Source organism: Neofelis nebulosa, chromosome 18 (genome assembly GCF_028018385.1).
Source record: "Neofelis nebulosa isolate mNeoNeb1 chromosome 18, mNeoNeb1.pri, whole genome shotgun sequence".
In the NCBI taxonomy this organism is placed as follows: Eukaryota; Metazoa; Chordata; class Mammalia; order Carnivora; family Felidae; genus Neofelis; species Neofelis nebulosa.
The window spans coordinates 6,269,292-6,290,095 of NC_080799.1; the positions used below are offsets into that span (position 1 = coordinate 6,269,292).

Consider the following 20,804-nt stretch of genomic DNA (forward strand, 5'->3'; position numbering starts at 1 on the left):
CTTGGTCCGTCCGTCCGTCTATCCATCCACCTGCTGTCTGCCTTACCCCCACCCTGAGACAGGGCTGGCGGGAAAGAGTGACTCAGCACCAGGAGTTCCAGGGTAACACGCTGTGTGTCATACTCTGAACTCCTTAAGTGGGTTCTCTCTATCTCATCTTTGTTTCTCTTTCTCGGGATCACTTTCTATGTAATAAGATATCTTTTAAAACTCATTATGTATATCACAGCTATGCTAAGAAGAAGCTGGGGCAGGGTGGGTGTTTATTCCCATCTAGGCCGAAGTGGAAGATTTCAGTTCAACTGAAAAGAGGCACGGGGGCGGTGGGCAGGAGTATCAGGTTGATGTGAGTGTCCAGCAAGGAGAAGGATAGTTTGGGACTCATGGATGGGGACCCACAGATTTGGCCTCACTTATTCTGCCCTCACTTATTCTCCCCTCAGACAATTTCTTCTACTACCTCATTGGTTTTTCTGATTTTTTTTTCTTTTCAATGGGTTGATTTCCTTATAAAATTGCCTTATAATGAAAAGAGAAGCTGGCATCTCTTCTTAAGAGTAGATCAAACCCTGCTGTCCGCCAGGAGGGGTCGTGTCCACACAGGGAGCACTTCACAGCTGTTAAAACACCACAGAGGTCTCTCTGTGAACACTCGCGCAAAATCTCCCAGATGTATTAAATGGAAAAAGCAAGATATAGAACAGTATTATAGAGAGCTATCTTTTGTTTTAAAAACAAGAAGGGGGCAATAAGAATGTATCCCTGGGTTTGTATGTATATGCAACAGAAACCACAGAAGGCAGGTATTAGAAATTAACACCATGTTTACCTGTGTGTGGGAGGAAGAGGGGAGCAATGTGTGTTGGTGGGGGTGGGGGCGGGCTTTCTGCGCCTATTTGTCCATACGAATTACTATGTTATCTATCCAAATAATTAAACCAAAATAAAATGAGACACATATATATGAAAGAGAGAGATGGCTTTGCTTACTGAATAGACGCTCAGACATAGATTTTGCATCCAGCGGGGACACCATTGTATCCCTCTAGGCTGGCAGTGACCTCCAGCCAGGCTGCTCCAGGGCAGGCTAGGGCCTGGAAGGAAGAGGGCACCAGGAGGAAAGGCCAGCTAACTGTCTCCCTTCCCTCCCACCAGACCTACTCAGGCTTGTTCTGTGTGACAGTCAACCCCTACAAGTGGCTGCCCATCTACGGGGCCCGCGTGGCCAACATGTACAAAGGCAAAAAGCGCACAGAGATGCCACCCCACCTCTTCTCCATCTCTGACAATGCCTACCATGACATGCTCATGAGTGAGTGGGCTGGGGGCTGCCGGGGCTCTTGGGGTGGGCAACAAAAGTTCTTTTGCCACTGGCTCCCAATGCATGAGAACCATGGGCTACCCAATCCCAACCTGGACCCCATGCCACCTGCTGAAGTTCTTTGCTAAAGTGTTGAGCAGCAGCACGTGAGGCTAACACCGGGTACCAGGGCTCAGTGAGGGTGCTTGCCAAGTACCGGCCCTACCTCACACCCCATCTCATTTAAGCTTCACAAAACACACAGATGCCAGGTTAAGCGACTTGCCCAGAGTTCAAGCCAACACTTAACCATTCCCTGTAGGACTCTGGCATGTGGCACAGCGGCTGGTGAAGCAATTTCTGTTATGTTGCTAATGACTTGGTAGCTATCTATATGGGATGGGGCTGGTGGAAAGAGTGGCTGGTAAATTCTTGGCCCTTCTACAAACATGCATGCTAGAGAAGGGGACTCCACAGGATCTGGGGGCTTTGCCCTCTGCTGGTCACTGCAGCCCCCCTCCAAGCTGGGTGGGATGCAGGGAGATGCAGACTGTTCGGCCAGGGCGATGTCAAATGTCTAGTTCCTAAGTGATTCCTAATTACATCTTCCTGTTGCCGTTTTCTTCCCTGCAGATCGTGAAAATCAGTCTATGCTAATCACGTAAGTGTCCCTTCTGTCTCTCGGTCTATATACATATAATTAGGTCTGTGTCTTACACATGTAATTAAGCCTTCTTAGAATTAATTGGTGGGACTTGGTATGGAAATCTGCAGGCTGTGAATGGGCTTAGCAGGACCTTAAGGCTGCACTTGTGAAACTGAGGTTGGGGGGCGGGGGATCTGTGTCCCCACCCCCCCACCTGTGTGTCCCGGCTGAGGGATGAATCATGGCAACACTCAGGCTGCACCACTTATTGCTTTGCTTCTCTGCAGCCAAGCCCCTCCTTGCACTTCACTCTGCTCCTATTATCCATTTGCAGGGGAGAATCCGGTGCTGGCAAGACTGAGAACACGAAGAAGGTCATCCAGTACTTTGCCAATGTCGGAGGAACTGGCAAACAGTCCTCGGATGGAAAGGTAGGGCTGATGGGCGGACTCAGAGTCTGTCACCCCAGCCCACCCTGTCTTCAGGCACACACAGGGGGGCATACACGGGGAGCACACACAGGGGGGCACACACGGAAAGCACACACAGGAGGGCACACATAGGAGGCACACACAGGAGGACACACACAGGGGGACACACACAGGAGAGCACACATGCAGAGCCCATGTGACCCTCATAGGTGTCCTGGGGTTTGGGCCATTTTATAGAGGAGGAGGCATCTTGGAGAGAAGGGTAGGAAGGACCACATTGGGAGGAGGAGGCCACAGACCTGGGCCTCCCCATACAGGATGTATTCTGCTGCCCCCCCCCATGTCTGTCCCCAGAGGGGTAGGTGGCAGAGCCATTTATGCCTGGCAGAGGAGGATGGGGGACATCAGCTCCTCATCAGCTGCTTCCACAGGCCCCCGTGGCCCCAGGGCCCAAGGAACAATAGCCGGGCCAGGGGCAGCTACAAAAGCCGACAAATGAAAGGCTCATGAGGAAGACCAGGGATGCCCAGGGAAGGGTTTTCAGGCTCACTCTGGAGTCTCTCCAGCACCAGCTAAGAATCAGGGCCTGTCATCTGACAGGTGTCCGTCCGGTGTCAGGGCCATAGGGGGATGGTCATCAGGGGGTGGCCCTCTTCAAAGGTTCCTTCCTGCCCTGATTTCCAGGCCTCCCCAAGGCCATTCCCCTCCTGGTTCCCAGCTCACAAGCCATAGTCATTTGAAAGCCCTGAATCCCCAGGCAGCACCCAACTTTGTGTGTGTCTCTCTCTCTGGGCCAGGGGTCCTTGGAGGATCAAATCATCCAGGCAAACCCTGTACTGGAGGCTTTTGGGAACGCCAAGACCATCAGAAACAACAACTCTTCTCGCTTTGTAAGTGTGAACAACAACAACAGTGGCCCCTGGGGGTGGTGGGACAGGTGCCATCACCCTACTCCAGGTAAGCAAATTAGGGCTGATTTAAACATGCAAATGGAATGAGGCAAGTCACAGCATCTCCTTCCCAGAGAGTTTTAAGGCCTTATCTGTCAAGGTCTACATCACACATAGCCCACATCAGTATTGAAATCAAAGAGCTTGAATGCAGAGACTTGGTAACAGGGTGATGAGGGGCTGCGAAGTCAGACGGGGGAGCCAGAGATTCACAGCGGCTGGAAGCTGTGGACAGCTCTCCCCATCCCCCCAGCTGCAGACAACTCTGCCCATCCCCCTGCCGGAGGGATGCAGGAAAGGTGCAGGCCATCTGAAGGGCCCTGGTGGATTCTGGAACCAGCTCAGCTCTCTTGTGGGACCTCTACCGGGGCACTATGTGAGGGGCTTCCTTCCTGGTTCCCAGTCTCCTGCTGGGGGGCCCCTCATTACCAGGGTGCTGGCGGGGAGCCTAGGTAAACAGGGCTGGGTAGGGAGGAAGTGGGGGCCGGTGAGGAATAGAGGTGAGCAGATGGGCCAGCAGCAGCAGAGGCGGAGACACAGAGAAGCCTCTTTCCAGGAGAATTTATTGGTGGTTCTGCCAAAGGGCAGGGAGAGGAATGTGGTGTCTCAATAAAGAGACTCAGTAGCGTGCCCCCCACGCCCGCTGGTCAAATTCTCACCATGCCTGCCTCTAAGCTGACTTTCCAGTGATCCCAGCCCCTCCTGCTGGTGCTCCTCTCCCCACAAATACCCTGTGGGGTTACCCCACAGACCTTAAATTTAGCTCCAAGCCCCATCTAACTCCTCTGCACGGGAAATCCGCGGCTCCACGTACAGCCATGTCTGGCCCAGTTACATTCCAAACAGCGCCCTTGGAACTCAGGGGGGCTGCCAGTGGGGGACTGTGGCCAAACCCGGCCCACGCGTCCTCCCTCACGGCCCTTTCCTCCGTGCTCAGGGCAAGTTCATCCGAATCCACTTCGGAACTACAGGCAAACTGGCTGGAGCGGACATCGAGAGCTGTGAGTCAGGCCCCTTTGGAGGGTTCTTCCGGGCGGGACCAGCTACATAGCATGTGGGGCCCGGGGTAAAATGAAAATGAGAGGCTCCTTTTTTAAAAAAAAAAAGTATTTAAGAATTTGGGGTGCCTGGGTGGCTCAGTCGATTAAGCATCAGACTTCGGCTTGGGTCATGATCTCACGGTTTATGAGTTCGAGCCCCGCATCGAGCCCACTTTGGATCCTCTCTCCCCCTCTATCTCTGCCCCCCCGCCCAACTAGTTCTCTCTCTCTCACAATAAATAAACTTAAAAAAAAAAGTTTTTAAGAATTTCAAAACAGCAACAGAGGAACATGACACCGGGGCAGGGCCTTTCTGAAGGCAGCCTGCTGTCTCATGCCCAGGGGGCTGGCCCTTCTCCCCCCGGGGGTCCCCTCCGTGGGCAGTGAGGCCCCCAGAAGCTGTGTCTGGGGTGGAGAAAATGGCCCCTGAGCTGGCTATCGCATGGGACTGCACGGAGAGAGGAGCCCTTCTGCAATGGCACCCTGCACCCCAGACAGCATGGGTCTGTGTTCATTTTCTTGTATTTACTCCTCTCCAGATCTCTTAGAGAAATCTCGGGTCATCTCCCAGCAAGCAGCTGAGAGGGGTTACCACATCTTCTACCAGATTCTCTCTAACAAGAAGCCTGAACTTATTGGTAAAGATCGTTATGTCTGTCCACCTGCCCCTTAACTTGCTTTTCCTCTTGTTTCAGTAACAAAAAGACTCCCGAACGCAGAGGGTCTGGTGCCGTCCCCTGTGGTTTTGCATGAATTTCTTACAGTTGTGTGTGCATAGGCTACAGGGAACTTGCCTGAGGTTCTCCTCATGTCTCCTCTTCACAACAGCCTCGTGAGACTTAGCACCGCTGTTGGCCCATACCACAGACGGGGCTTTGGAATGCCTGCAACTCAGGGCTGAGACATAGACCTGAGATATGGGGCTTGCACCTGCTGCCTCTGGGCCCAGAGCTAGACAGGAGCAGAGAGGTCAGCCCAGGACCGTGGCACGTGCAATAACAAGAGGTTCCCCTCTAGGTGGACAGAGCCCACAGAGTGCATAGTCTGATGAGCAGAGTATACTCACTCACTCACCGAGATGCTCTTGTGCAGGCACCAACATGCTCAACTGTTCATGGCAGACCTGCTCAGGGTATGAAGTCAGGGGAGAGATGAAGACTCACTCTTCCACACACACACACACCTTCTAACCCCACCAAAGGCTAGGGACCTCTCCCCACTCACAAGTGGGCTTTATTTGTGTTGGACACACTGTCCCTTTTAATTAACGGATGGCATTTTGAAATTGGAAGACTTCACATAAAACAAAACAAAACAAATCACCACCCTTGGATTTGAGGCCACTGGTTTGTTGATAAACTCACAAGCGTGGGTAGTGCGCTCCATGAGGGGCAAGTCTTTCACTGACAACACTAGGGTCTCTGAACCAGTGAGTGGAATTTGATAGTAATCCCTGCTATAAGTAAAACAAGACAAAATAAAAAAACATCACCGACTTCTTGTTTCTCTGAAGTTATAGAAGATCCAGCAGCCATGGCCCTGCCCTCCCACACGGCTCCAATCAAGGCAGTCGGATGGTGGTGGCCCCTTCAGATGGGGCTCAAGCTCTCCTGGTTGCCACACTCCCCACCAAGCCCCACTGCATCCCTGACCTTCGAGCAGGGTGACCGCCCACATTTATCTTCCTTCTTGGGCTCTAGTTTTTCTCAACAGTAGAGATGAAGGAAAATGAAAGTATTTCTTGCACCAACGTCTCCTCCAAAAGCAGAAAAACAAAGATAGATCAAGAGGGGCACACATTTGAGGAAAAATCCAAGTGCGTATCTTTGTAAAAGCACAGTCTTCACGCTTCTTACGTGTGAGTGATTGTTATTGCCCGCTGCAATCATTGTGTTACCTTCTGCCTTAGAATGTAAATGGCTTTTTCTAGGGGAGAGGAAGGGGAAAATAAATAGGAATTCATTTATTCCCCAAATATCTACAGGGCACCCAGGAGGTGCCAGGTACTGGGCCAAGTGATGGAGGACACAACCAAGTTCCCGAGACCCTCTTGCTATCCTAAAACTCCTCATGTGCCCTTTTCAAATCTCTCCATGATTCTGGGTGATCCCCGAGGGTAGGGATAATATCTTATTCAGCTCTATAGCCCCATGATGCCCCCTGCATCATGCCGGGCACATGAGAGGCATTTAGGGGATACGGCTTACAAAGGAAAGAGAAGAAAACCGCAGGTCACCAAGCTGCTAATCTGCTTTCCTGCCCTTGGCAGAGACTTTGCTGCTGGTCCCCAACCCTAAGGAGTACCACTGGGTGAGCCAGGGCGTCACAGTGGTGGAGAACATGGACGACGGGGAAGAGCTGCAGATCACAGACGTGAGTGGGTGGGCGTGGCCAGCACACCACAGGGACAGCCAAGACAGAAACTGTGGGGCCCTGCATGCGCTGCCACCGGAATTGGGGTGGGGCCACCCAGAGCAGCCAGGCAGCGGCCCAGATTCTCCCCCTGGGGGTCTCCAGGGTTCAGCTGGCTCTTCTCTCTGGCCCGTCACAGCAAGCAGAATTGAACTAGGATTCCACGGAACCTAAGGGGCCATCTGCTTCACGTCCTGGCTAGAAGTGACCCTCCAGTCTCTTAAGTTCCCACCTCTCTCTCTCTCTCTCTCTCTCTCTCTCTCTCTCTCTCTCTCCTCTTCTTACTCTGAGCACCTATAACTTCTGTTAGGGTATTTGTGTCCACTCTCCTCTTTGATGGTAGAATTGATTCATGATGCATCTTGGCCTTTCCCTCTCCCAGGACCTAGCATGTAGCCTGAACAGTAATAATGATGGTAATAATAATGCCACCTCCAATGTGTTATTGTGTATCTAATTCTCACTGTGTGTGAAGTAATGGCCTAAACATTTACACATCATTTCAGTTTATCCTTATGACCACCTACGATCCCCATTTTGCAGATGAGAAAACAGAGGCCGGGGAGGTTAGATAAACACAAATGACTATAGTGCAGAGCATTTGGTCTGGGCCCCTGGGGGGAAAACAGACCTGTCTCTGGCCAGGGTGTGTCTGACCTCCAGAGCCCACACCGTATTGCAGTGGCCCATCAGGGCCAGCCCACAACTGCAGTGCCGTGGCCTCTGTTCTGTGGAACGAGAAGCCAGGAGTTTCTTGCCTTTCTCTTCCCTGTGGACTTGCAGGTTGCCTTTGACGTGCTGGGCTTCAGCGCTGACGAAAAGATTGGCATTTATAAGCTGACCGGGGGCATCATGCATTTTGGCAACATGAAGTTCAAGCAGAAGCCCAGAGAGGAGCAGGCTGAAGTGGACACCACGGAGGGTAGGTGTTTGGCTGTTCAGGGAGGAGGCAGCACCAGTGGCGGGGGCTCACAGATCTCGGAGGCTTTGTGAACATTTCAGAGACATGCTATTAACCAAGAATGTTCCTTGGATGTCCAGACATCAATAATAATCAGAGAGACAGGACAGAGAGTCAGAGCCATAGTTTCGGTTTCTTTACTCTGCTTTGCCACTTGACCTTGAGCGAGTGTGGAAACCATCTCAGACCTCTGTTTTCTCATTGGCAACACGGGGTCTCTGCCACCCTGCCCTCATCCCCTTCCCTAAACATGATAGATGGCGCCGGGCTTCTCCGGGGCAGGGCATCATCTTTCTTTCACTCGCCTGCTTTTTCTGTCCCTACTCAGTGGCTGACAAAGTTGCCCATCTCATGGGTCTCAATTCCGGGGAGCTCCAGAAGGGCATCACCAGGCCCCGGGTCAAAGTAGGCAATGAGTTTGTGCAGAAGGGCCAGAATATGGAACAGTGCCACAACTCCATCGGGGCTCTGGGCAAAGCCGTCTATGACAAGATGTTCAAGTGGCTGGTGGTCAGGATCAACAAGACCTTGGACACCAAGATGCAGAGGCAATTCTTCATCGGTGTGCTGGACATCGCCGGCTTCGAGATCTTTGAGGTGTGCCTGCCTTGGCATTCTGTTTCTGCTTTGGGGTGGCCATTTTTCTTCCAGAAGTTACTTCTCACCGTGGTTCTCTGGTTTCTCATCTCGGACCTGGGGCGGGCCAATCTCAGTTATTTGCTCTTTCTTTCTTTCTTTCTTTAGAGGGGGAGGGAGGGAGAGAGCAAGTGAGCAAGCTGATGTACCAGCACAACACTGGTGACCTCTCACCTTTTTCCTACACAAGAGAGACTTGGGTCTCATCCCAGGCTAGTGCAGTGGGTCAGGAATATTTTATCTTTGTAACTGAAGGCCACGTGATTAGGAGTCGGTCGATCTGGTTCTGGACTCAGGTTGGCCATCAACTAGCTATGTGGCCTTAGGAAAGTAGCTATCCCTCTCTGAGCCTCAGTTTTCTCAAGTCTAAAATGAACCAATGGGGAGAGATGATCTATAAAGTCCATTTCACTCCACTATCCTATTATTTTAAGAATTTCTACTGGCCACAGATGGATTTAAAAAAAAAAAAAAAAAGCTTACCCCGATTTCTTTCAGGCTCTAAAAGGCTAATTTGGCTGCCGTTTCCAAGAGAGTCATTTAATTTCATAGGTAGAAGGAGGCTTAGAGTTTCTGGACTGTGCTCCCTGGTATCCTGGGGAGCCCCTGAGAGCCAGCAGGGGAGGGACAAGAGGAAGGGAGGATGACGTGTGCCAACAGCAAAGTGTGTGCTATAGACAAACAGGGTTTGAATCCCATCTTGGGCCACTTCCAAGCTGTGTGTCTCTGTTTCTCCACGTATTAATGGGGACACTAATCATTCTTGCCTCGTCAGGTTTTGAGCAGAGGCATCTCAGTGCAGGGTCTAGCACCTGTGTGTGCTCTGTGACTACAGTGGCACCTCTGCTTTAGCCTGGGGTTTCATCAAGAGAAAGCACTCTCTGGTTTTTTGTTAAAGGCTTGTAAACCCCTCAAGCCCTTTCATCCTACAGATGAGGATTAAAAAAACTACACACAGAGAGAGAACTGTCCAAAGGCACACAGCAGGGCAGAATCCATAAAGCCTCTCAAATGATTTCTATCCTGCAAAAAAAAAAAAAGGATTCTTTCCGCAATGATTTTCTTTTTCTTTCTTTTTTAAGTTTATTTATTTTGAGAGAGAGAGAGAGAGAGAGCCCAAGCAGGGGAGGGACAGAGAGAGGGAGAGAGAATCTCAAACAGGCTCCGCACTGTCAGTGCACAGCCTAATGTGGGGCTCAAACTCACGAACTGTGAGATCATGACCTGAGCTCAGATCACGAGTCGGACGCTTAACCAACTGCACCACCCAGGCGCCCCTCCATAATGATTTTCATTAACTACAGGAGACGGCATCCGAGGTTTGGGCGCCCCCTGTCCTCCCCTTCCCTCCTACTTCCCTCTGCCCCCCTTTGCCCCCACCCTCCTCTGCAGGTGCTAAGCTGCTCTGTGCCTTTGCAGGGGATGGTCACCGAGAAGGGCTTCTTGCAGGGATGATGCAGCACTGTCCCAGGGTCGGCGTTCAGGCATCTGGGCAGCGCCTGACGCTAGTTGGCCCTCGGCAAATTTGAGCTCTGCTTGTCACTTGTCCCTCGGTCCCGGCCCCTGGGAGGCTCTGTCTGGGTCCCGGCTGACACCCTGCTCTCTGCCCTCCCTCCTCAGTTCAACAGCTTCGAGCAGCTGTGCATCAACTTCACCAACGAGAAGCTGCAACAGTTCTTCAACCACCACATGTTCGTGCTGGAGCAGGAGGAGTACAAGAGGGAGGGCATCGAGTGGGTCTTCATCGACTTTGGCCTTGACCTGCAGGCCTGCATTGACCTCCTGGAAAAGGTAACTCACTGCTCACAGGAGGGGCTTCGAGAGAGAGGCCAGGACCCTGATCAGGGCTTGCCCCTCAGAAGGGGACTTCACGGGGACCCGCAGGGAAGTGGCACCAGCAACACCACTAATGACCTTGGTTGGTCTGACCTCTAGCTTCCTCTCTGCAAAATGGGTACAACAGTGATTGCAATGGTCACCATTAGTTGGGCTGTTGTATGCCTCAACTCATTGGATCATCACAAGCTACCATATATATGGCAGGGTGTGTGTGTGTGTGTGTGTGTGTGTGTGTGTGACACAATACAACCATTTCACAGATGGGAACATTAAGGCACAGAGAAAGGAAGAAACTTGTCCAAGATTATACACCCTGTGAATGGCACAGTCAGGTTCTAACCCAGACAACCTAATCGCCACCCCTGTAGTCACACCATCAGGAATGTTCTAGCAAATGGCCTAGTTCAAGAATATATACTGTTCAAGCAAATGCAGAAAAGGGACAGGAAAAGGACATTGACAGGACAGATGACAAAATGTGAACAGTCTGTTCATAGTATTGTATCAATGTTAATTTTCTGGTTTTCATTGTCGTTACCAAGCTTGCATGAACATTTGGAGAAGCTGAATGAAGGACATGTAGGAATATTCTGCACTCTTTTGCAAGTTTAAAATTATTAAAAAGTAAAAATTCAAGAAATAGGAGAAAGAATATATGTTGTCTCTGAGACTCAGCCTAGGGGTGAGAAAGCAGGCTGGGGTCCCCGATGTGAGCCCAGCCTCAACCTCCCAGGAAAAGAGTCTCCCCAAACAGGCTGCACACACAATCCACCTGTCCTCTAACACCAACAAATACCCCCCTGTCCGGCTGTCACAGAGCCTGAAATGTCCCTCATGTTTGAGCTTTGGGGTTAAGCACTGCCCTCTTCCAGAAATTTTTAGAAATCCAGACCCTCCATAGATATTAAGTCACTGACAGTTTTATGAGCTCCCATGTGAGCTCTCCTCTTCTGTGAGAAGAACCATATGTGGTTCTTGGTAGCCAGAAACGTCACGGAGGGCAGGAGCGGATAACAGAGAATTAAATGCAGAGAGGACGGGTGTCACTGATTTCACCATTTCCCTGAGGGCCAAGGCTGCCTGGCACCACTGTTTGGGAGGGATTAGCATTTGGGGAGGTAAGTAGCCCTTTCAGACTTTCATCTCCCCTTCTGTTAGACTCAATGAATTCTAGTCTCTTTCAAGTGTAAATGGCCTTGGCATTCGAAGACCAGACCTTGGAGCAACTTCACCGTTCCTGGGGGTCTATGCCCAGAGTTCTGCTTCCTGGCTGGCCACGCGGGTGTCTGGGGCACCCCTCCCACCACCCCCAGGCCAACACCTGAGTGGCCCTGTTGGGGTCCTATGGCCTCCTCTAACAACATCCACCGCTCTTCCTTCTAGCCCATGGGCATCTTCTCCATCTTGGAGGAACAGTGTGTCTTCCCCAAGGCCACCGACGCCACCTTCAAGGCGGCCCTGTATGACAACCACCTGGGAAAGTCCAGCAACTTCCTCAAGCCCAAGGGGGGCAAAGGCAAGGGGCCCGAGGCCCACTTCGAGCTCATCCACTATGCAGGCACCGTGAGTACTCTGTTGGCGCCTCCTGCGGCCATCTATCTTCTTGCTGCAGGCAGCTCTGGCTATTGTAGGTCCTTCCTGCCGTGACCTTGCTGAGGCTTCCTGCCTCCAGCTGGTGCAGCGGCCATAGAACAGGGTGATCAGCTCAGTGAAATGACCCCTGACTCATACTTCCTCATCACTTCTCCCTCTGAGAAATCCAAAGCAATCCAGCCAAGGATGCCTGCCAGGGAGCCACCAGCAGTTCACCTGCCAGGGCCACACCATTGTTTGCGGCCCTTGGTTTGACAGCTGCACTTAGATCTTGGACAGAATTTACAACACGTGCAAAAAAGGGAAAAAAGTCCACGAGCCAATCAATTATCCCCCAACGGATTAACTTACCCTTCTGACGGCTCATGGTCACCAAAGCAACAAAACGACATCTCTGGAGTGGCTTTTTCACTCATGACAAACTTAGTCCTTGGGGAAGAGGGAATTAGCTTCTTATTTGAATAACTGATAGGGGAGACCACGTTTGTTCAGCCAGCTCTTGAGAATGTGTTTTATTTCCCTGCGATTTGCGGTATTGCTGTAAACGCCCGTGCTCCCTGTTACCACTGGAGTTTGTTGAGCTTCTGTGGGTTTAACTGCAGGGAAACAGCAGCCTTAGCACAGAGCTGTCAGGAAAGCTGCTCTTGGATCGGGCATCGGGGCCAGGATTTTATGACCTCATCAACCATAACAATGCCAATTACTTGCAAAATGAATTATGCCAACAAGTAGAGTAAACAGCAGCTTTGGAGGCCGACTGCTGTGCTCCACCTCACCTCCCACGATGAAATGAGAGGGCTCTGTATTGATAGCAATGGAATATTCAAAGTCTAATGGGACCTATGCACCTCCAAGAAGGCTCTAAAGTAAGGCCCGCAGGTGATGAATGTCTTTATGCTCTACAGGGGAAGGAAAGCCCAAAGGTTTCTGCTTCTTATCTGTTTTCCTTGGTTCCCTATGTTCAGTGGAAGAATTTGAAATGTGCCTTCCTCTTTGCCTCCCCAGCTAGGGCCACGTAGCAAAACAGGAAATAGAAATTAATGGATGTCCAATTAACTAAACACATGGATCCCAGGTGTGGCTGGATGGAGCCCCCCCTTCCACCAGGCAATGGCCAAGGGATGTGTGCCCTTGAGCAAGGGGAGACTAGACACCCTTGTAGGGAGCTCTTCATGTAGCTCAGGATTTCCCTGGTCGAGTCCAGTCAGTCAGAGCAAGGGCTGAGCCTGGAAGAAGATCAACCCACCTGGGTAGAAAAAGAGCCAGGAGGTCAGGGAGGCTCAGAGTAGCCAGCCAAACCAGACTTGCAAGAGGAGGTCACACCCCGACACAAGGTAGCTGGGGAGTCCTGTTTTGTGGGGAAAGCTCGGAGACAGGGTGACCTAAACAGGCAAACTGCAAATGCCCAAGAAAGCAGATAGTGGGGCCTCCACCTCTTACTGTGGTTCAGGGACATCCCAGGACTCCAGGAAAGTCATCAGGTCAAGAGCTGAAGCCCCAGGAGATGGGGTTGGAGGTTGATCTTGGGAACCCAGAGCAGGCAGAACCTGTAGGTAGAGGTTCTGGCTGTGGGACCCAAAAGGTGGATGCTAGACCTGGAAGGTAACCACTGGCGCTTGTCCCCTCCAGGTGGGTTACAACATCACAGGATGGCTGGAGAAGAACAAAGACCCCCTGAATGAAACAGTGGTGGGCTTGTTCCAGAAATCATCCTTGGTGCTACTGGCCCTTCTCTTCAAAGAAGAGGAGGCTCCAGGTATGAATGACCCCTTGTGGTGTCCAGTCCCCCTGTGCTGATGCCCTTTAGTGGCCAAAATGGAAACAAGGAAACAAAACTCACCTTATTCAACTCCTGCGAAGTGGATGAATGGGTGACAAGTTACTTGAGGGAGGCCATGGATGACAGTGCAGTGGAGAGGTGCACATGCATCCTGCGAGCTTCCGTCAACTGTACTGCCCGCTGGGCCCGTGTCACCTCTGGGTGGAGCAATACTGCTTTGGAATAGTGGATGCCCAAATGCGTGTGCTTATGTTCTGCTCCCCGCTCTCCTCTGTCTGAGGCTCAGGCCAAGCCCAGCCTTGCCTCCTACCCAATCGAGGTCGTGTGGCCCACAGGGAACGGCCTGGATGGGAGCTGCCCAAGGTGGCTGCCACTCAGTGGGGCAAGAGCTGCAAATTTCCTTGAATTCATTGACATTTTCACCACCAACATGCAATGCCTCCAGATGGTCTGCAGGCTCTTCTTCCCGCCCAGGCAATGGGAACAGTTTGTCCCTATGTGTAGCCCTAAGTCACAAAGGGCTACACCCTCTCCAGAGAGCATAGCACTCCTTTTGACCATTAGACCATGGTCATCCCACTCAACCCTTCCCTGGTAGATGTCCCTTTCCTGGTGTGAGGGCCCCCACCTCACCTAGTCCTAAGAAAACCTTTTTAAACCAGAGAATGTGTCTCCTCGACATGGAGCACTGAATGGGGCTGCCTGTCTCCATGCTGCGTTTTGACATGAAACGTGTGTTTTTCTTCCGCAGCTGGAAGCAAGAAGCAGAAGAGGGGGTCTTCCTTCATGACAGTCTCCAACTTCTACAGGGTGAGTAGGGGCTGCCCCAGAGGCCACTGTGCATCCAGTGAGCCCTCCTTTCCATTGAACATTCCCTTCTAATGGTGTGGTGGTCTGGTTGCCACCTCCCAGCCCAGGACAGGATGAGTTCATTGCTACGCCTATGGTTGCCTCTTCCATGTAAGGAGTCTGTTTCCTTCCAAAGGGGTCACGGAACCACAGGACCTCAGAGCAGAAAAGACCCTTAGAGATGGTTCAGTCCAACCACATCATTTCGGACTGAAACCCAGGGAGTGGCATCACTGGAGATATCAGTGCCTAAGATCTTGAGCCCCAGAGTTGGCTGGCAGATCCTCTGGGCCGGTCACAACTTCCACAGATTTGGGGCATTACTGGGGATATGTTCCAAAGTGTAGAAAGGCAGCCAATAGGGAGATGTGACCCGAAGAAAGATTTCAATATTTGCCAAGGATCTAGCCTGGAAGTGGAGTGGGCTACCTCATTGGAGGAATCCAAGCAGAGGAGGAGGGAACCTCCATAGGGAGGTTAACAATGGGGGGGGGGGCTTCGTCCTCACAGGCACTATGGTTCCTTCTAGTATCGAGACTCTATGATGAGCCAGCGCTGAATCAAGAAGGGCCCTGCTTATTGAAAACCATGTCACCTTGGGCAAGTCCCTCTGAGATGACAGACGGCCACTGCCCAATATGCCATCCATGATGGTAGCCACTAGCCACACATGGCTAGTGAGTGCTTGAAAAGAGGCTGGTGCAGCAGAAGAACTCAATTTGAATTTACATTTTAACTTAATTAATTGCACTCTAGGGGCACCTGGGTGGCTCAGTCGGTTAAGCATCTGACCTTAGCTCAGGTCATGATCTCACAGTTTGTGGGCTCCAGCCCCGTGTCTGGCTCTGTGCTGACAGCTTGGGGCCCGGAGCCTTGCTTTGGGTTCTGTGTCTCCCTCTCTCTCTGCCCCTCCCCTGCTCACGCTCTGTCTGTCTCTCTCTCAAAAGTAAATAAACATTAAAAATTTTTTAAAAAGACGTGAATTAGTTGAAATCTAAATGAAGACCTGTCCTGAGCATCGGTATCCTGCAACACCAACACTGAGCTTATTAATTCAGTCTTTCTTCTCCTTTTTCCTCCACCCCCAGGAGCAGTTGAATAAGCTGATGGCCACCCTCCACAGCACGGCTCCCCATTTTGTCCGCTGCATTGTCCCCAACGAGTTCAAGCAATCAGGTACATCATGGGGACATGTCTCCCTGCTGGAGGTCCTCAGGCTCTGTGAAGTTAGTGTTTGCTTAAACTACATACCCTTTCTTGTTTTTAACATAGTGAACACGTAGAGAGCAGTTTAGTATTTTTGAAACCTTAAGTATTGTTTCTCTTCTTTGCCAACCTCTCCTCCCACCAATTTTTCAAACTTGGGACAGTTTTGACCCAATGAAACAATAACCGTTAATAAAAATAGCTAATGTTTGTTGCACACAAACTGTGAGCCAGGTATAAATGAAATCCGCTTTTTAAAAAATTTGTAATGTTTCTTTATTTTTGAGAGAGAGAGTGAGAGAGAGACAGAGGATTCGAAGCAGGCTCTGCACTGTCAATGCAGAGCCCAATGTGGGGCTTGAACTCACTAACCGTGAGATCATGACCTGAGGCGAAGTCGGACACTTAACTGACTGAGCCACCCAGGCGCCCTGAATTAAGTTCACTTTTAATCACGAGGGATGACTAGGGCACAAAATGGGGCACTGAAAGGATCCCCCAAAATGGATCCCCCAAAATCATATTCTAGCTGTTTTGTAAAGCGAAAATCATGTTCTGGCTGGGTGAGAACCAGCTAGAAGTCATACTCAGGAGGGCCTTTGGTCTTGGCTGAATTGTGGGGCCCTGCGTGCAATGACGGGAGGAGACTGGGGTTTGACAACACAGATGTTCAGTTAGCTTTCTGCAGTGACAAGGAGTGGCCTGTGCCACCCTAGAACACTGACTACATCCTGCACCCTCCCTCTTGGCAGGCGTGGTGGACGCCCACCTGATCATGCACCAGCTGGCTTGCAATGGAGTCCTGGAAGGCATCCGTATTTGCAGGAAGGGCTTCCCAAACAGGATGCAGTACCCAGAGTTCAAACAGAGGTGAGTGATGTCTTCCTGATAGCCTGAGTACAGTTCTCAGTTTCCAGGGATGGACTGATTGATAAATATAGTCCTGTTGTAGCAGATGCTACGGGTACGATGACGGATACCAGCTCACTGTTACTACCTGAGTACACCTTGGCCTGACTTTCAACTGCCAGAACCTGCATTTCTGTGCCTGAGGGCTTTCTCTGGTTCTTGAACCAGCTTTGTTACTTGGCAGGCTGAAAGTCTCAGGAATTAATGCCTTCCCCAGGAGCGGCCCATAACCAATGACTTACAGACAACTGGCATATCAGTATTTCAATTCCCTTACTCTTCTGGTGGGCTAACTATGAGTGAGGCTCCCAGATAAATGTCTAACAACAGGTTCTCCAGGTTACATTTTTAAAAAATAATAAAAATTAAGAAATTAAAAAGCCCTGATTTATAGTGTTTTTAGATTTCCATGGTGTAAACACTCCCATGGCTGATTTCGAGCCAAGCGATGTGACACCAGTGAATGTGGGGTTGGGGAGAGATTCACCCAGTTGGCTCTTGCCGGCCGGTAGGAGTTGGTCTCAGCACACCACTGTTCCCAGTACCCCCTAGCAACATTAATCCCCAGCTGCCCATTCTGATAACTGACCTGATAACATGCCTCTTATTGACTGCCCTGTCCCCCTCCCCAACTCTGCCATCCCCCAAGTAAACTATTTGCATTTGGATACCTTGTCCCAGGGTCTGCTTCTGGGGGAACCCAAAGTAACACCTCCACCTTAGGGATTATTTCCCTTCTACCCACTCCCTACATGCTAGAACATAGGACCATAGGTTGATGGACAAGTCATTAGAGGTCATCCTGTCCTAGCCCTCTGAAGGCTCTAAACAGGGAAGGACTTGTCTAAATCACAAAGGGGGCTGCTTGCAGGCCAGAAAAAAAAGTGCTTCTCCTATGTCTGGAAGAAAAGATCAGGAAGGAAAATTTTTAGTGTTTTCATTTCTAGGAGCACCAGCCCTTTGAACTCCTGACCCACACAGACATTCACTCCCCAATGTCTCCTGCCAGTCCCACCCCAGTGCCTGCCGAGGGCATCTGCAGAACAGGTCTAACCATGATTCCAAGGCCATCACAAAGATCAATGGATGGGTCAACTGCATGGATGTACTTCCTGAACTGCCAGCTTGGGCGTGATGGTGGCTGTCATCATCTCTCTCCCAACAGGTACCAAGTGCTGAACCCCAATGTGATTCCTCAGGGGTTTGTAGACAACAAGAAGGCCTCAGAGCTGCTGCTCGGGTCCATTGACCTGGATGCGAATGAATACAAAATTGGGCATACCAAGGTAGGGGCTTCTGGTGATACTCCCTCCCTCCACCACTCAGCCTCGTCCCAAGAAGGTGGGCTTCAGGGTGTGAGTTCCAGCTTGGCCGCTGACCAGTTGCCTGCCTTAGGCAAGCCCCATGGCTGCTGAGAGCCTCAGTTTCCTCCTCTGCAAAAGTAGGGCTGATACAGCTGATCTCATGGGATTCGGGGGTGATTAGTGATAACGCGGGTGAGAACCCAGCTTGGACAGGTACATAATAAATGGTAGGTTATTTCCTAGGACTGTATGAGCCCCAATCAGAATCAAGGTCCTGGATTTTACTGGGGCATGGAGGTATGTGTGTGGGGGTGAGGTCTGAGAGCAAAGCACCATAATCCCAGCCCACCCACACCGAAAGCTCCAGCCCTGAGCTGGCAGGTGAGTTGTGGGTGACTCAGAGAGGCTGCCTGATCTTGACTCACAGGGCCTGGGCTGCCGTGTGTCTGTCCCACTTCCTGGCCCTGCAGAGTCTTGTCGGGACTGTAAGGGCCAGCCAGGCTAATGGTGCAAGGTGTCCATCTATAGCTGCCCAACCAGACTGCACCCAACATGACAAGCAGGGCGACCCAGGAGGGGTACTAGCTTTACATTCAGGAGCATCAGGCTCAAAGCCTAGTTTTGTGTAGCCCAGGACAGATCAACTACCTCTCCAAGTCTCATGGATGGCACAGGCAACATGGCTTCCCTACAGGCTTGGTAGAGGATGCGGACACTTTGCAAATGCTCATAGAGCACCTCCGTGTGCCAAGCATGGTTCAAGGCTCTAGGAATACACCAGTGAACAGAACAGGAAGAGTCCCTAAGCCCCTAGAGCTTGCTTCGTGGTAGTGAGCATTAGCAGAATTGTAACGCTGCTCTGGAATCCTCCAGAACTGCAAGCTCTGGCCTCCTTCACAATTGAGACATGCTGTGTATAGCTAAATTGACTTATAGGAACACTGCAGGTTTTCTCATAGAGTCGCTGAATACTTGAGTGGGAGAGAACCTCAGAGACCGGTTCCTTTCCCCACCCCCACCTTTGAAGGAGCGGAACCTTGAGGAAGCCTGGAGAGGGTCGTGGAGGTGATGTGCCCAATTCCACAGTACTAGGCAGAATGGAGCAGGCCCCAGGCCGCACGACACTGGGTCATGGGAAAGGGGATGGGGCTGCTGTTGCCAACATTTGATGCAGTTACTGGCTGGGCGAATGGACTGCATTTGGCTGCTGTTCAATGTTGCATTGGGCACCTCAGGTCCAGGTAGAGTCCTGGGGATCCTGGGGATAGCTTTCCAAGCTTCACCCAAGTTTCCAAGATTCAACCGTGTTGGTTGGTACATGACATTCAGTCATTGTCCCTGCCATATCATGCTTGGCACGAGGACCAGGCAGGCTCTGGTGGCAGAGGCAGAACAGAGAACAGGATGATTTTGCCTGTAAACTGTGTCCCCACACCCAGCCACATGCTCACCTCACTGCTCCTAAAAGGACACAACTCAATGACAATTCATTTTGAAATATCAAGAAACATTTTATGAAATCAAGCCCAATGTCTCTACCCCATCAAGGCTAGCTAGCTCTTTGGGTTTTTGTGGGGGAGGAAGGCAGGTGGAGGGAGCATTCTTTTCCATTCTTTTCCTGTTGGTATCCATAGCATCCGCATAAAGGATTTAATCAAGAGCTCTGCTCCTGGCCTCAAGGTGTGGAGTTACAGAGTCTTAGAGCTGGGAGGACTCAGGGTCCTGCACTCGCATTGAACAGGAGGGGAGTTAGAGGCCTCCCAAGAGGGAGTGGCTTGGCTAAGGTCACATAGCACATCCAAGGAGGCTGAGGCCAGGTACAGATCTCCTGGCTCCTTCTATCCCTCTAGAAGTTTCTATCATGTCCTATTGGAAGTCTATAAAAAGATGTTACATTATGAAACATAACTGATAATAAAGTCACCACCCATGGGCCCACTTAAAAATCCAGAATCTCTTCTCATCTCTTTCCTCCCCTTCCTCCCCAACCCCAGGAGTAACCCCTTGCTCCGAATGCTAACCATCCCCCTGCCTTTTAAAAAATAGTTTTGTCACATATGCACATGAAAGCACCACACTCGACATAATCTTCTGTAGCATGCTTCTAACACTCATTCATGTTTCCAAGGTTCATCCTTGTTGGTCAGTACAGGACATTCACTCATTGTCACCACAGTATCATGCTGCCTCAGACAGCCACATAACAATTATCCTTTCTCCTGCCCTTGGAAATTGATTTTTTTTTCCCCCTGCAGTTATCAACAAATGCTGCTTTGAGTATCTTTGCACATGATCCCGTGCAGAGGTTTCTCCAGAACGAAATTCTCCACCTTGGCTATACATTAGAATCACTTTGGGGAGGGATAAAAATACCAATGCCTGAGCCTCACTCCAGAAATTGTTTGAAATCACTGTGTGCAGGCATCGGTATCTTTCCAACCCTCCAGGTAGGAGAGGTAGGAGAGATGTGCAGCCGGGGTTGAGATGTACTAACACGGCAGAGGACAGTTGACTGTTTCAGGGTATGCAAACAACTAACTTGATGAGGGAATGCCAACCCTTTTTCCAAAACTGTTGTGCCAACCTACCCTCCCCTGATCCACAACCGTGCCAACACCTGTGCTCTGGAAAAGTCTTAAAAGTCACAGGTGGAGGGAGGAGTGAATGTTACCTTGCAACCTTAATCTGTATTTGCTGGAAATCTGGTGTTTCCTGATCTAACACACTGCAAAGTTGGGTATTTCCTGATCTTTCTAACCCACTGCAAAGCTTTCTCACACACACCAGAGCTGGGTGCCTGAAACTGTGCAGCACTGGTAAAGCTCTGTATCCTTTCTACAAAGTCAACCTCTCCCCCACCCAACACCACCCCCTCTTCCCACTCCCAGATCCTGGGAGACCGTGACTGTCTAAAGGCCGTTTGCATAGCAGTAAAGGAGGCCCCTTGC

At 50.8% G+C, this 20,804-nt stretch overlaps 2 protein-coding genes across 4 annotated transcripts in view; one reads left to right on the plus strand and one right to left on the minus strand.

The window, feature by feature from the left end:
• The window catches only part of KPNA7 (karyopherin subunit alpha 7), a 102,811-nt gene that overhangs the window by 51,083 nt on the left and 30,924 nt on the right, over positions 1-20,804 (minus strand). The gene's annotated exons all lie outside the window — the stretch shown is intronic.
• The window catches only part of LOC131501086 (myosin-16), a 62,760-nt gene that overhangs the window by 3,489 nt on the left and 38,467 nt on the right, over positions 1-20,804 (plus strand). Inside the window, exons 3-18 of one of the 3 annotated variants that reach the window (XM_058710793.1) lie at positions 1,156-1,312; positions 1,934-1,961; positions 2,281-2,377; positions 3,175-3,267; positions 4,265-4,328; positions 4,907-5,005; positions 6,637-6,740; positions 7,563-7,701; positions 8,069-8,337; positions 9,997-10,167; positions 11,599-11,778; positions 13,438-13,564; positions 14,340-14,398; positions 15,526-15,613; positions 16,396-16,513; positions 17,718-17,838. In XM_058710793.1, the coding sequence (XP_058566776.1) occupies positions 1,156-1,312; positions 1,934-1,961; positions 2,281-2,377; positions 3,175-3,267; positions 4,265-4,328; positions 4,907-5,005; positions 6,637-6,740; positions 7,563-7,701; positions 8,069-8,337; positions 9,997-10,167; positions 11,599-11,778; positions 13,438-13,564; positions 14,340-14,398; positions 15,526-15,613; positions 16,396-16,513; positions 17,718-17,838 (1,914 nt within the window). Of the gene's footprint in view, positions 1-1,155; positions 1,313-1,933; positions 1,962-2,280; positions 2,378-3,174; positions 3,268-4,226; positions 4,329-4,853; positions 5,006-6,636; positions 6,741-7,562; positions 7,702-8,068; positions 8,338-9,996; positions 10,168-11,598; positions 11,779-13,437; positions 13,565-14,339; positions 14,399-15,525; positions 15,614-16,395; positions 16,514-17,717; positions 17,839-20,804 lie in introns of those variants that run through there. The other 2 variants (XM_058710792.1, XM_058710791.1) reach the window with 2 other exon arrangements.